Consider the following 16736-nt stretch of genomic DNA (forward strand, 5'->3'; position numbering starts at 1 on the left):
CCTACCCAACAATTTTGTCTAGGGTGTATTCAGCCTAAATTGGTCAAGATAACCAGTCTGGAAGCCATGTGAACCTGGCTCCAAATTGACGAATGTAGCCAGAAGAAAGGTTGAGAAGGTTAGTTATTCAACACAAAATGTAGCAAAGAGGAATATTAATGCTAATATATCATTGGGTAACAAAGAGGAATATTTTTATCTTGGGTTGCTTCGGAAGGTAAAACAATCCCTAGTAGAAGTCAATTCTAGGAAGGCAGGTATTGATGAAATTTGAAAGAAACAGAATAGAATAAGACAAAGTAAACACTCTTTCCAATAGTTGGAGATGCTCCAAATCTGGAAGTTTCCCTCAGGACATTCCCTTGCTAGTTTTGGGGACTCCTTGGAAGGCATTTGTAGTGTGAAAAGTTAAATTAGCTAACCGCCAGAGTTCCATCCTACTCTGCTTTCTATGTTTTTATGATTCTATCAAACCAAAGACAAAAATTGGACAAGTATTGATTCAGAAGAACCCAGAGAGGTATGAAGCAACTACTGAAACATATCAAACTGTCTTGCAACCTGCCCTAAAAGATTTATGCTACTCCCTTAAGAAGAGCCAAAAAGTTAAGATTGTTCAATCTTCATCTTCCAGTTGGCCATTTGATCTACTTGAATTCCTGACACAAGTTTTTGTGGTCATTTGGCCTACTTTGAATTCCTGACACAAGGGAGTTGTCATAAAAGAAAAGGTCTCTATAAATTACATTTTGTTCTTCAGGAAATGCATTCTGTTTCACAGGAACATTTTGTAGACATGTTCATTTTTTTATAGATGTGTCTAGTGAGTTGTGGGATTTGTCTGGGTTGGTGAGATTGGGGGGGGGGTTGTTTTCAGTGACATCTAAATCCATGTTACTGTATTTTAAAGTTGTCTTTTTCTGTTGCTTTGACTGTTCACATGAAGTGTTTGATTTTCCTCTCTGCACTTGTCTTTAAATTCAAAGGTTTGGACGGAGTCCTGAGTAAAGGTGTTCAGCTATAGAAATTTTTAGGGCAGGGGCCCCTGGGTGGCTCAGTCAGTTAAATGTCTGCCTTTAGCTCTCGTCATGATCCTGGGATCCTGGGATGGAGCCTGGCTTTGGGCTCCCTCCTCAGCTCAGAATCTGTTTCTCCCTCTCCCTTTGCCCCTCCCCTGGCCCACATTCTCTCTTGTTCTCTCCCTCTCACATAAATTAAATCTTTAAAAAATTGGAAAATTTGGGGTGAAAAAAAATTCTGTTTTTCAACAAGGTATATGGGACATTCAGAAACTACATGTATATATCTAAGGAAGGAAAAAAAAAATGCTTATTCAGTAGTTATTCATTGAGTTCTTACGTAGCTTCCTTGTGTCAGGTGCTGATCTTGGCATTAAAGATAAAATGGTGACCAAGTCAGACACAGCCTGTCTTTGAGGTACATGTAACTGGGAGTAACATATGATAAATTCTAAAAATATTATAAAGGGGAAGCCATTGATACTAGGGGGATGGCAGAAAGGGAAACTAATGTAGACTTAGAAAATCAGAAATTGCTGCTATGTTGGCTCTGAAGTGTGAGTAGGAAGAGCTAAGAATGAGAAAACTGGGCTTAGCTGGTTTCCCAGATATCTACTAGATTCGTCCTCACTTAACACCATGACCAAGGCAGAACTGGTTTTTTGGGGACTCAAAGGTCATACATTTGTAAAGACTTTCTTTAAGGAGAAAACAAATAAGTAAAGTATGAGAACACAACTGGGGACAAAATAAATCATGATTTCAAATAAGAGAAATCCCAAGAAAATTCTGAAATTTTAGAGATTTAGAGTCTTTTCTTCTGAGTTCTTTGTGCGCCATTTCCCAGTAATACTTGTGTAGATTTGCTTCTGTGTGCAACCTGGCTTTCCCTCCCCACCCAAAATCCTCTAGGACTCCTAAGTAACTCTCAGCGCTGGCAGATGATGGTGTAAGTGAGGGATCTTGAAGCTCCATTAAATATAGAATAAACCCACCTTACCAGTGACTCCAGTTGAGAAGTAACAGGAGGTGGAAGTCTTACTTCAGCATGTTATGACTTTGAGAAATTTACTGTGAATTCTTGGTAAAAATCACACTTCAACTACCCAGGTTATGACACAGGCTTGGTTTTGACACACTTGGGTTTGAATTCTGGTTCTGCAGGTGATTAGCTGGGTAAGGTCAGGCATATGAATTAAACTTATGGAGGCTCAAGGATCTCATCTGTAAAACAGAGATAATAATGAAACCCATCCTTTAGAATTCTGGTAAAAAATTAAATAACCATCATAATCACCATCGTCTTTGTCTTTTTAAATACTTGTAGCACTGAAGTTCATGGAGAACATCATGGTTTGAAATATTATAAGTAAGCAAGAATGTACAGAACTTATAAACCAGTATTATAATTACACCTAACCTTAGGTAAACTTCATAGTTAACAAAGCATTTCCATGTTTACTATGCTATCTGATCTCACCGGATTCTGCCACAGCTACTATATGCCTGGGCCCCTTCAGTGTTTGCTGTCAGCATCCATTCTGATTGGACAATGTACTTGACCTTCTAGTTGCTGCATATTTTGAATACCATCCTTTAAAAAAACATAATTGGGCTTCACTGTTATGATATATTTTTTTCTTTTGTTTACGTGTGAAATGCCCGAAACTAAAAAGAATGACTTTCACGAAGACTCACAGGTCACAAGGGAGGTGGGTTATATTTGACTGGAAATGAACGGCCCAACTCCAATCTCAGTGCTTATCCCACAATATCAAAACTCGACATTAGTCTTGACATTAGTCTAACTTCAGATCATATTGGAGTTAATAATAAAGTCAAATCAGGTAGAGCTAATTTCACAGATATTCTAAAAAGACGTACTTACACTTTTGTTTCCTTCCTTCTGGTGGAAGAATCACCAATGGGCTCAGAGCTGTTGCTGCAATTAAGAGCATTAGAAGTACTACATTCTAGTTTATGTGACATTGGAGATGTGCAGAGGCCATGCCTTACAGAGGCCTGGATGATGACTGAGTGTTGAAGTAACTGGTGAAACAGAGAGGGAAGAATCCATCAACTTATACTTAAGAAAGCCATAGTTAATGAACATACAATGAATGAAAAGAGTCCATAACCAATACTGATGACTTGGTCATTATCATTAATCCCTTTCCTTGCAAGCTTCAGTCTCTATCTATATATGCATCATTGGATTTCAAACCATGCAATGTGTTAAGTGTTTTCTTCAGAGCTCCTTCAGTCACTTCAGTGGAGGAAGGAGTTGAAGGGCCAGGTGTGTTGTCTGGCATCTTTCATAACTGATAGTAGTGGGTGCATATTTATCTCTGTTATATGTTGAACTTGTGCTTAAACTTTCCTTTGAAAGAGGGATGCTTATCTTAGAAGTAAGTTTGGAAACTTACTTAAAGGACCAGAATCTAGGTTGGAGACCCAGTCCACTACATTTTAAATCTGATGTTGGGTAAATTACTTCACAACTCTGGAATTCAGTAAAAACTGATTTAGGGGGAGAAAAAGAATAAAGGACCAGAATCTAGGTTGTAGACCCACTCTACAACTTTTTAAATCTGATGTTGGGTAAGTTACTTCACAACTCCAGAATTCAGTAAAAACTGATTTGTGGGGAGAAAAAAAAGATTACCTTCACCCAGGTAGTTGATAAACTGCTGAAATTGTGGTGTGAGATGGTCATTTCACCTGTAGAATAAGGGGTGCCTGGGTGGCTCAGTGGGTTAAGTCTCTGCTTTCAGCTCAGGTCATGATCCCAGGGTTCTGGGATGGAACCCCGCATCTGGCTCTCTGCTCAGTGGGGAGCCTGCTTCCCCCTTTCTCTGCCTGCTGCTCTGCCTACTTGTGATCTCTCTCTCTGTCAAAAAAAAAAAAAAAAAAACAAAAAAAAAACCCAACTTTAACCTGAATAAGATTTCAGTTTTAGTTATTATTATTAAAATCTCATCAGTGGTACATTTAATGACCAGTCAGTACATCTGACTTAATTAGCATATAAATATTCTTAGTAAACAAAGGCAAAATGCATTAATTAGGTGATTAGTCATGAGAATTGTTACCCACACCCATATATTTTGAATTTGATCCCAACATTTTGCCTGAAGTTAAATTGATTATGTCAGAAGGGTATGTTCCTACCACTATAATTCACTTGGATGACTTGACTACAAAATAGGCCTTTAGCAAGACAACAAATCATGCACAGCTCCGTTAAGTAATATATATAATCAGGGTCTTTGTTTTTGCTACTAGTGGGTTTTTTGTTTTGTTTTAGGTTTGTTTTGTTTGTTTGTTTGTTTGTTTGTTTTGGTTTTTTAGGAGTATGCTTGAATACAACTGAATATCAAAAAAAGAAACAATTTGGTTAAAAAATATGGGCAAAGGATCTGAATAGACATTTTCCAAAGAAAGATGTACAGAGGGCCAACAGCAACATGAAAATAGCTACATGCATTTCCCTAATTATCAGGGACATGCAAATCAAAACCACAATGAGGTATCACTTTACATCTGTTAGAATGGTTAGTAATGTATGAAAAAGACAAGAAATGACAAGTATTAGCCAGGATGTGGAGGAAAGGAAACCTTGGTGCACTGTTGGAGGGAATGTAAATTGGTGCAGCCATTATGGAAAACACTAAGGAAGTTTCCTAAAAAAAATTAAAAATAGAACTACCAGGGGTGCCTGCGTGGCTCAGTTGGTTAAGTGGCCAAATCTTGGTTTCAGTTCAGGTGATGATCTCTGGGGTCCTGGGATTAAGCCCAGTGTCCTGCTCCACACTGAGAGAGGAGCCTGCTTGAGGATTGTCTCTCTTCCCCCTACTTCTGGCCTTCCTCATTCACTTGCACTCTTTCTCTCTCTCAAATAAATAAATAAATATTAAAAAAAAAAATAGAACGGCCAATTTGGCCGTTTAAGTATCCAAAGAAAATAAAAACAAATTTGAAAAGATAGAAGTACTTCTTTTTTTTTTTTTGTAATATAATTTTTTATTTTTTATAAACATATATTTTTTAGAAGTACTTCTATGTTCAGTATAGCGTTATTTACAAGAGCCAAGAAATGGAAGCCGACTCACTGTTTATGAATAGTTGAATTGATAAAGAAGATGGGGTGTAATGGAAGAATCATCATAAAAAAGAATGAAATCTTGCCATGTGTGACAACATGGGTAGGCCTAGAATCTATCATGCTGAGTGAAATAAGTCAAAGAAAGACAAATATTGTAGAAGTTCATGTACATATGATATTTAAAAACAAAGCAAACCCAAAATAAAACAGACTCATATTTACAAAGCACAAACTGATGGTTGTCAATTGGGAATATGGGGGGGGGATAAAGTAGGTGAATTGGATTAAAGGTCTGCTTCTCGCCCTTGGAGTCCACTCTGACATGGGCTTGGCCCTTGAAGGAGGAGCTTGTGGCAGCCACAGGTTCCAGGTGTTTTGAGCTCCAGACAGGATGATGGAGGTTGTTTGCAAGAACTCTCTAGGTAAGACGGTCCATGTTAAATGCAACACTGATGGCACCATCGAAGCTGGTCACAACCAACTGGTACCCATTAAAACAAGATCATCCTGAAGAAGTGGGGCAAGATTTTTAAGGACCATGTGTCTCTGGGGGACTGTGAAATCCATGATGGGATGAAGCCAGAGCTTGATTACCAACAGAGCAGAATTCCTCCCCCACTACCCTGCCCCACCCTCCTCTCGCCCCCCTTCTCCTCCCCTCTTCTCCCACCCTCACCCCCACACTGGTATGAATGCCAGTTTTTATTTATTTGTTTTAAAGATTTTATTTATTTGAGAGAGAGAGAGAGCAGAGGTGGGGAGGAGAGGGAGAAGCAGACTCCCTTTGAGCAGGGAGCCTGATGTGGGATCACGATCTGAGCCTAAGGCAGAGGCTTAACCCACTGAGCCACCAAGATGCCTCAGGATGCTAGTTTTTAAAGACTCATGTTAGGGGCACCTGGGTGGCTCAGTGGGTTAAAGCCTCTGCCTTCGGCTCAGGTCACCATTCCAGGGTCCTGGGATCGAGCCCTCTCTGCTCGGTGGAGAGCCTGCTTTCTCTTCTCTCTCTGCCTACTTGTGATCTGTCTGTCAAATAAATAAATGAAATCTTAAAAACAAACAAACAAACAAACAAAAACCTCATGTTAATAAAATCTTTGAAGTTGCAAAAAAAAAAAAAAAATTGTTCCTGGAGTATTGACCTGCCATAGCCGTCTGAACCCACCCTAAAGTCCTGGGTGGGTGGACAGCTCCCGCAGCACCTCCAACCAAGCTATCCACCCAAGGATGGCAAAAGGCAGCAAGGGTCTGAGGGCAGCTGGCCAGAAGCTGTAGGAATCCCCTGCCCAAGTTTGGACCCCCTCCTCCACAACCCTAACCCTTCTCCATTGCCCCTGTGATTCCAGCCAGAGCTGATATTTCTAATTAGAGGATGTCTTCATAGCGTGTAACCCCTGAAAGGGGTCTTGGTCATTTGGAAGAGGACACAGTGTCCCCTCTGGCTAGGGGAATGTCAAAAAGGAATAATTTGGTTTGTTTTATGTTGTTTTGGGTTTTATTTATTTATTTGTTTTTTATAAAGTATAAAAATACATTTTTATAAAATACAAAATATAAACATTATATAATATATATTTATAAATAATTTTATATTATTTATTTATCTTTTATTTTTTTAAAGGTGCTTGCTTGTTTAGTGTAAATAATAGAAAATCTTAGTATCTTTTCTGTAACACAGATTAACACTTTAGTGTCATGTTTTAGATGTACCTACTATAACAAAGCAAAAAAAAATAACTAAGTATTAAAATACATCATGGGGACATAATGTACAGCTGAGAGAATATAGTCACTAATATTGTAACGACTTTTGTGGTGACAGGGGGCAGTTAGACTTACGGTGGTGACCATTTTGTAATGTATATGAATATCGATTCACCATAGCTTATACCTGAAATTAATACAATATTGTATGTCCATTATTCTTTAATAGTTTTTTCAAACAATAAGCTTGGTAATGTTCTGACTCTGATTTTCTGAGAGGTCCATAAATAGCTTTCTATTTATGCCTCCACTGAGGCATAAATAGTATTTCTGAGCTCAGATATGAAGTGAATTGTCTAAATGGCCAGGAAACTGTGTGAGGTGAGAAAGTCAGAGCCTCTGAGTATTGTTTTAAGTATTACTAATCCTGGCCACTCTACTATAAACTGGCTATTTTTTTTTCATGAAAATATGTTTTTTTCTGAGATTTATTCCTCTAACAAAAAGCAGGCTTTATTTTTTCTCGCATTATTTGATGTTAGCTTCCTTTCACAAATATAAGAACCCTAAGAATGAGATTAGAAATCCAGTGTTAAGCGATTTTGAGGGTGGTCTGTATTCCTGGTAAAACAGTGCAATGTGGGCATTTCCAATCTGGGATGTTAAAAATAGCTTTCCCATCAAAATCCTGGAGCTGATCTAAAATCACATGACATGGCAAGAATTCATCCTCAAAGTAGAGTTGGCTATAATACCACTTTCAGTGGGGAAATCAGTGTGATAGCAAATATGCTAAGTATAGTACTAGTTGTTATTAACATTATCAGTTATCATTTTAGAAACACATATTTCAGTGATGAGCAACTAATGACTTACCTTGCCTTACAACTTGGTCTAAGACATCATCTGAAAGACAAGAAAAAAACATATTTCTTCATTCAGCCAAAATTTAATGAACACCTGCTCTGTGCTGGAGATGTGAATAAGACAAAGTATCTGTCCTTAAAAAATTTACATTCTTGAACAGAAACAGACAATTAATGTACTTTATTTTAGTTAGTGATGAGTCCTATAAGAAAATAAAATAGGGCACTGTTATAAACAAGCGTGGAGTATATAAGAAGGTAGGGATTTCTCTTAGAGATAGGGATTATACACTGAGTAAAGAGAAGAATGAACAAATGAGCTATTCAGTGGTATTGGATCAAAGTTCCTGAAAGAGGAGAATGCAAAGATCCTGAGGCAGAAATTAATTTGTATGTTACAAAAACAGAGCAAAGGCCAATATTACTGCAATGAAGTGTATGAGGCCAAGAGTAGTAGGAGCTGAAATGGTAGAAGCAATATTTTTCCACCTGCTTACCAATTCCTTAATCAGAATTTTAAAAATCCTATTTGTGTGGCTAAACTCTAATATGAAATTAGATCCCCTTCTCTAATTATTATTATTCCTAGATGTTATTTCAAAGACTATTAATACATTTTCTGAATTTTTCTTTGCTAAAAAAGCCTTCAAGAATTTAGAAATAATAAAATAACTATCCATCACAGTTATAGATGTTACGTTTCCTAAAGATGCCAATATAAATGTAGATGGCTGTAGAAATCGGTACAGGTGGGTATAGATGTCCGTGTAGGTATAGGTATAGATATACACAATTTCTTCCAAATACAAGCCCATGCACATTTCTGCCCTGAGTCAGTGCTAACAAAAATCGTTTCTCATCTCTGGTCTAATTCAATTTCCAGATTTGTACATGGGTAGATTAAGGTTCATGAAAGTAAGCAACCAAATTGACCAATGAGATGTTGGCATATTTCCTGCTTTCACTATATCCTGTGATTTTGATGCTGATGGGTTTAAAACATATGCATATTTTGTTTTGTTTTGTTTCTGAAAAGCAGAATTGATATTATGCTGCAGGAAATGGGCAAAAAAAAAAAAAATGATCAAGGTTTCCAAAAAGTCCCTACTTATGCAAGAATACCTTCCATGTAGCCACATCAAATATGATGCTTGAATCAGTTAGATGCAAATGTGATCTTCTTTAGAAACATTCTTCCTACCAGTGTTCATCATTTGCATGAGCACATGTTAAGGGAGACAAGTCTGCATTGCACTCTCAGGGATTTAAAATGTGTCAATTAGATCAGTTACATGCAATCGCAAAGGGGAGAAATGTTGTCTTTTTTTTTTTAGAAAGTACTTATTTTCAGTGTGGCTGAGGGGACCCTGAAATGTGAGGGGAGAACCCGTATCTAGTGTAGGTGGTTGTATACTCCAGATTTCACGTCTCAATTTAGCATATTGTTCTCCACTCCTAAGATTGAATGCTCAGTACATTTTATGTGGTTTCGAAGTAACTTTCTTTCTCCCGCCTGGGGAAGAAGTTGCTCTTGAAAAGGGAAATAAACACATCTTATTGTTGGTGACGAAAAGTGAAGAGCCCTGGAAAAAATACTGTTCTTAGCAACAATTAAAGCTATCATCAAGGGAATTAAATGTTCTAGTGGCAATAGGAATATGGCGCAGTTGGTTGGGTTTATTATAAAAGAAGAGATATTATATCCACTGCTCCTATAATTAGTTCAATGGTAAGAGACAGTATCCTGGGGAGAGATAATAGAGTGTGTATCATAGTTAGAAAAGAAGTTTAGTCAGCAGAGATTCAGATTAAACATAAATATAAAAGAAAAGAAAAGAAAACCACAAGTAATAAGTGATCAAAGTGCCAAGTGGCATAGCTATGTCAGAATTTGAAATGTGAGGAGACCACATCTGAAATTATTGTTAGAGTTTTTGAGAATAAGAGACTGATTGAAACACAATAAACTATGTTATTTATTGGGATGCACGCAAATGTGTATTAAAAGTCAATCTTTGTTCCAAAGGCAGCTTCAACCAAACATAATGGGACTTGGGGTGGGGGTGAAGAGGTAGTGCGGGAAAGAGAGAAGGGAACAGACTGTAGTACCACGACACTCTGTTTGAAACATGTGCTATGTGAGGGTTCCTGAACCCAGTCCCACTGACCTGAAATTTAAAAGCAGGAAAAAAACAAATCTCTGAGAATTCTTTGACTTTGAAGATGAGATCGTAAAATATTTGCTTCTCCTTTTTCAACGTTGTTCATCGTTGCATTAATAAAAGGAAACATCTGCTTAAACTTTCAGCAGGCTGCTTTCTGAAGTCCTGAAAACTCATTCAAACCCAGTATATGATTAATGGATTTTACAAATTCTGCATGGGGATGGTTAGAAGAAGAGGAGAAAGGGGTCTGTTCATTCATTCATTCATTCTTTTTTTTTTTCAGCAATATAATAAATCATCTTAAAGGAAATCTGCCAAGAAAGTAGTTTGACCCCATTTGAAAAGAGGGCAACCCAGAATGAACCGCTTATTCAGGATTTATAGTTGCCCTTAGAAACTCAGCAACCATAGGGCCTTGAACCAGAGGTATAGAGGTTAACACGTTAAACCAAGGATCAAAACTGAGGCACATGGACTTCTAAGCTACTATCTGATACTCTGTCTGTTCCTGTTACTCCTCTTTTTTGAAGACAAAAACCAAAAATCAATTCCTCTAGCCTCTCAGCTTCTACAACTTTCCTTCCACAGTACCTTGACTTGGGACAATATAAATTAGAAGTGAATAGAGGGAGGAAAAACTCCCTTGTCTTTATTCCATGGGGCCATTGCTTTTAAAATATAAGTAAGATCGAACTTTAATTTATAGCTGAGAGTTCTCCAAGGTTTAGTTTCTCCTCTCTTACCTGTATTTTCCTCTCTCATTATAGATTGATGATGGCGAGCAACAGAGCTTTGCTAGGTATGGGTACAAAAAATAGGCAGTAGGAAATAGGAGGTTTTTGCCCAGCCGGAGCTGGGAGGGAAGGGGAAGCTCTGGTTTTAGAAACAATGAGAGGAAAGAAAGTAGTAAGATGTGCCTGTTCCCACCCCTACCCCAAACAAGCCTCATTTATAGTCACTTTGGGTGTGTAGGTCATTTAAAATGTGTGTGTGTGTGTATCTGTGCCTCTCTCTCTCTCTGTCTTTCTGTTCTTCTTTCTCTCTTTTAAGAAGGAAAGTAAATGTCCACACACTGGTTGATGACATATTGGCTTGGAAGATGGCCAAAGATAGATATATTTATCAAGCACAGCTGCTTCCATGTTTTAAAAGTTGGTCTCTGGAGCTACAGCAAATATCATGTGTGATTTTACTATACAAGAAAATGAGAGGAAGTAAGCGTTATCAACCTTTGCATGCCAAATGCCATTTGTAAACATTTATAACTAGAAAGGATCTCAAGGATCAGACTGGTGTCCTCAGAATCACCTGGAAATCTTTAAAAAATTAGCATATCTCAGCCCCTTCTCTCAAAATTCTGATCAAGCAATTGCTTTGAGGTACAGAATTGTGTATTTGTTTAAAAAGGAAAAAAAAAAAGTCTTGGGTAAGTCTCAAGCACACTCAAAATTGGGAACTTCTGACAATGCAGCTTTTTCACAGTTGGCGAATGGTTTTAGTTGTCTGTCGCTACATAACAGATTACCCAAACTTAGGTGCTTAGCACAGTGTACATTTCAGATCTCACAGTCTGGTGGACTAGTCTAGGCACAGCTCAACCCGTTCTTTTTCTCATCTTCTCACAAGATTGCACTCAACATATGGACAGGGCTGTGTTCCTTTCTGGAACTCAGAATCCTTGCCCAAGCTCTTAGGATCTGGGGCCGAATTCCTTGTGACTGTAGGATGGAGGTTCCCATTGGTGACTAGCTATCCTGAGGGCCCTCTCCTCCTACTTGACACTACAGTTCCTCCCCAAATGGTCCTTTTACAAGTCTACTGTAAACCCCCTCATCCCTAAACCACCTTACAATGTGGAACCTTATTCCTTTAAGCCAGTAGGAGAAGCTCTTGCTACCAGCTGCTAAGATACTGTCTTATGTAAGCCCAGAGTGGCTGTTCCACTACCTTTGTCATTTTCTGTTGGCTGGAGGTAAGCCTCAGATCCTGCCCACACACTCAAGGGGAGTGTGTTATGTAAAGATTTGACTCACTGGGGTCCCCTTCAAAGTTTAGCCACCACAGGGTATGCCAAAGAGCTCAACTGATCACTTGAGTTTGTATAACTATTTGGCAGAATGTTAGTCTTATTAGTCTGGGTGATCTTCTGATAAATAATTAATTACATTTTACATTTTTAAAATAGAGTATTCATGGTTAAATGATGGTATGGGGGCATGTGTTTCCACTTTCTTACTGAGCTTGTCATAGAATGTGAAAACCAGTTTATGAGTTTGCTCATTTTCCTCGTATCCTGTAGGTTTAGAATTTGTGTAAAAATACTAATAGTTAATTTAAAAAGAACCTTTGGCCCTAACATTCAGTGGTGGTTTGAAACATGCCAATTTCTGCTAAAGTGTGATTTTCATGGCACTTGGAACCACTTTTTGAGTAGTCTGCAGTTGTAACTGGAATCATTCATGTGGCAAACATTTTGGCCTAAGGAAAGTTAAGTATTTGGCAAAAACCACAGCTGACAATGTGCGTTGAAGCTGTTTTCCCATTCTTAGCACTTTTATCACTACTTAAATATTTCTGCAGTGAGCATTACATAAATATATGAAGAACCTCAGGAAAAAGCTGGTCATTTTAACTGACCTCTAGCTAAGAGAACGTGTACGAGTCTGAAATTTAGTGGATCCCCATCTGTTTCTAAATCTCTAAAGTCTGAAATTCGCAGTTGAGAAATTCTTTCCAATGTCTTATTTTTTTTTTTTCTGTTCAATTTAAAGTTTCCATCTTGATACACCAGTAACAACTGTGGGCGTATGTTGAATGTGTTTGGGGAGATACCAGTTTTTCTTTTGCATTATTAGTTCATTTAAATACAGATGCTATGGTTATAATTACTTGTAATACTCCTGTTGGCACAGAACACTTCCTTAAGCCAGTTCACCTAATTTGATTAAGAAATTACTTTTGAGACATTGCAAACACTCAGGTATACCAATGCAATATCATCAGATTTATTTCATATCCCTCTTTTGGAAAGAAATATAATTTTGTACTTACAGCTGATTCCTCATTATTCCAATCATAATCTGCTCTCCTTAACCATGTAAAGACAACCAGGCTAGAGGTAATTAGAGTCCTGCAGCATGTGTGTATCCTTACCATGTATGTTTCTATACCTCCACTCCATATAGCTATAAAGGTCTATAATATTATTTTGTTCTTCTATTGCATAAATTTTACAGATGTACTTTTTCAACTTGCTTTTTGTGCCCGATGTTATATTGTGAAATTTTGCATAGTGATTCATGAGGAGCTAGTTCATTTATTTTGACTATTGTAGTGTTTTGTTATATAAGAGTACTATGAATTATTTACCCATTTTTAATTGAAGGACTTCTAATTATTTACCATTACTCATGGTTAGGAAAAATGTTTCAGTGAACACCCCTGTAAATGTCTCACTGTGCTTATATGGGGGTGTTTCTCCAGGAAAATTCTGTTTAAACTTTTTGTACTGTAATTCACAGAAGGAAATACATTTTATCTTGGGACTCATGACCTGCACACAAGCACACAAACCTATGTATTGAAAGATACTTACCTTTATCTTTTCTATATTCACATGCATATACACATGTGCACATACACACAGATATATGTATATGATGAATAAAATTTACTCTGGCATTTTGAGTTCTGTTCTAATAAACTAAAGTGGATAAAAACCTACTAAATTGAACTGGAAATCTTTTAATGGGTTATAATCAGCACTTTTAAAAATGATGCCATAGGTTATATATCTAATACCAGAACCTCTACGAAAAATAGGCATTTTCAACTTCTTCATATTGCTAAATTGCTTTGTAGAGAGTTTGAGAAAATTTACACTATCACAGGTGGTATAAATAAGTTTCTATTTCTCTTTATTCTCTGTTTTCTTTTTAGTTCTTTACATCTTGTAGGGTTTTGTTTGTTTGTTTGTTTGTTTTTTGGACTGAGGTATATGTGACAAATAAAAAAATATATATATATTTTAAAATCTACAACTTGATATTTTAATGTATAAATACATTGTAAAATGATCATTATGATCAAACAAACTAACATATACATCACCTCACTGTTACCTTTTTTTTTTTTTTTCATTTCTTTATTTTCCAATTTTGAGAACGAACACTTTAGATCTACCTTCTTGGAAAATTTCAAGTATACACTACAGAATTGTTAACTATATCATCATGTAGTAGATTAAATCTCCACAACTTACTTATTTTGCATAACTGAAACTTTGCACCCTTGAACCAACATCTTTTCATTTTCCCACTAGTCCCACTAGTCCCTGCAAACCACCATTCTACTCTGTGTTTCTAGGAGTTTGACTATTTTAGATTCCACATCCCAGTGAGATCATGTACTATTTTGTCTTTCTGTGAATGGCTTATTTCAGTTTTCTCAAATTCCTTGTCCAGATTTGGAAACATGATCAGGGATCTGGAGATTATCTGAAAGAATCATAGTAAGGTTTGGTAAGACTCATTGCACTGAAATGGTACAGAAAATTTATAACATTATAGGAAATAGAATGTGAGATTACTTACCTATGGGAAGCCACTATTTCTCTAGATGTGCCTCCTACTCATTACATAAAAGAAGATGAAATCTGGGTTCCTCCAAACCTGTGGCTCCTTTACTTTGCATAAGTTACAGATAGCACCAGTTTTTCCCCAAGAGTAAAAAAGGGGAAGTTTCAGGAATCTACATTAATTCTCTTATACCCTTGATCTCTTGAATATATTTTACATGATGGAACCATTATTACGTCAAATTGAAAGCACCCTACCAGAAGTCATAAGGTGACTAGGGGTCAGGGGGTGAAGAGGATGTTACTTCCTACTTAGTGGACTTCTGTTTATTCAAGTTTCCTATATATTCTTTAGTCAGTTTGGGCATTTAATATTGTTCTTAAAAATTTCTTTTAATAGTGTTTTCTAATATTTTGTCATAAAATTATCCATGATACTCTACTAAATTTTTAAATATCAGTTTTATTTCTGATGATAGCCTGTTTTCAGCTATGATTTTAATGTTGTTTCTGTCAATTATTTCAAGTGTTTCCTTCCTGTTATTTCTTTTTTCTGGAATCAGCTTTATTTTTGCTGAAAATTTTTGTGATCCCTCTGCCAATGTTGCTGTTCTGGTTAATTTCTGCATTGATTCCAATCTTTTCTTTCCAATTTGTTTTCACATTCTCCTCCTTTGAAAAAATCTAATTTCTTTAGTTAAATACAAAGACCACTATGGTGCTACATTTCTTCTTTTATAATACGTGCATTTAAAGCTTAAATTGTCATGAAAGACAGTGTGGTCATCGCACCCCTTAAGAATTTAAAGAATCCAGTATGCGCTGCCATTCGGTTCCAAATATTTCATGATACCAAGTATAATCTCCCGTGTTCTCACAAGAATAACTTGTTTGAGTGAAGTGTTCTCTAAATGTCCATTGGTTAAGTTTATTCATTAGATTCAAATATTTTCTAAACTTGATGTTTTGTTCGGACAACATCATCAAGAGGATTGGAACTAGTTACAGTTTTGCTGAGAATCTGTTTCCTTTATTATTTATTTTTCCTAATTTTCACAATCATCTTAAAGTTTTTTCTGTAAGTGACTATGTGAGGTATGTTAAAATCTTCCACTATGATTATGGAATTGTCTATTTCTCTTTTTAGCTCTGTCATCTTTGTCTTTACATATTTGGGACTGCGTTACTGTTACGGATGCATTCAGGTTTAGAAATGGCATAACTGACAGTTGTGTGACTTCAGGCTTTATAGAGGTTCTCTCTGCTGCTAGAGCATTTCACCTGCCTCTTTTCAGTCATGCATCATCTTGTTTAGCTCATACTCCCAGCTAAATTTCCTTTTTCATTTCTCACATCTGGCAGTGCATCCTCCACTTATTTTTCCTTCAGAGCTGTGTACCTGTTGTTGCTCTCTCTCTTAGATTCATATTCAGTATTTCTGTTTTGTAACGGGAAGTGGATCTAGGTTAGTTCAATCTGTGATGTGGCCAGAATCAGAAATTCAAACGTTAATTACTTACCCAGAGGAAGGGCTTCTATTCGAGCAAAATAAATGTTATCTAAGTGACCCTTATTCCAAACAGAACAAGACAAAATAAATTCCCGATTGCAACTTATTTTTAGGATTTACTGCATTATTTCAGAACTTGCACCTTATTGTTACTACCACTCTAACAATATCACTATTACTCTTTCTTTTAATAATGGTAATAATAATAGCTAATTGCTAATATTTATGCAATGCATACTCTCTCCTAGCTACTTTTTGAACTGCTTTGTGTGCATTAACTCATTCTTTCATTCTCAAATACTATGAAGTAAATGATTATCATTCTTATTTCACAAAGAAACCAAAGAATACAGGCTAAATAACTTGCCTGAGATTACTTAATTGTTAAAGAACAGAAGCAGAGTCAGAACCCCAGTGGTTTGGCTCCAAAGCCTTGATTCTGCATTTAGACTCAAGCCAGAAAGGTACCTTCCCTAGGCTCCACCCTTTAAAAAAATCTAAACAGGATTTCTCCAGACACTTCCTTTTTTTTTTAGCCAGGGACTTCATATGCTTAAGGGGAGGATCCCACATATAGTCCCCAGCCATCTCTTAGATCAGGCCTTACTGTTTGTTGAGATCTGGAATTCCTACTCAAACTCTTTTTTAATATCTATATGGGTCTCTTCCCTCGGTGCACCCTCCTAAGAGCAGATATCATTACTGCAGTGGGCACCTATAAGCTCAAGGGTGACTTTGTATAAGGTATATGGTTGGACCTTGGACATGTTGGCTGAAATGTCAACACATAT

The 16736-nt window shown here is 36.9% G+C and overlaps 1 protein-coding gene across 1 annotated transcript; it reads left to right on the plus strand.

Moving 5' to 3' along the window:
- The first annotated feature begins 5515 nt into the window (after window positions 1–5515).
- Window positions 5516–15767, plus strand: LOC132008325 (ubiquitin-like protein 5). Its single transcript, XM_059386858.1, is given in 3 exon segments — window positions 5516–5591; window positions 5594–5725; window positions 15583–15767. Coding segments are annotated over 3 exon segments (393 nt in total).
- Window positions 15768–16736: the final 969 nt, after the last annotated feature.

The sequence above is a fragment of the Mustela nigripes genome, unplaced genomic scaffold, assembly GCF_022355385.1.
Source record: "Mustela nigripes isolate SB6536 unplaced genomic scaffold, MUSNIG.SB6536 HiC_scaffold_81, whole genome shotgun sequence".
Classification (NCBI taxonomy): Eukaryota; Metazoa; Chordata; class Mammalia; order Carnivora; family Mustelidae; genus Mustela; species Mustela nigripes.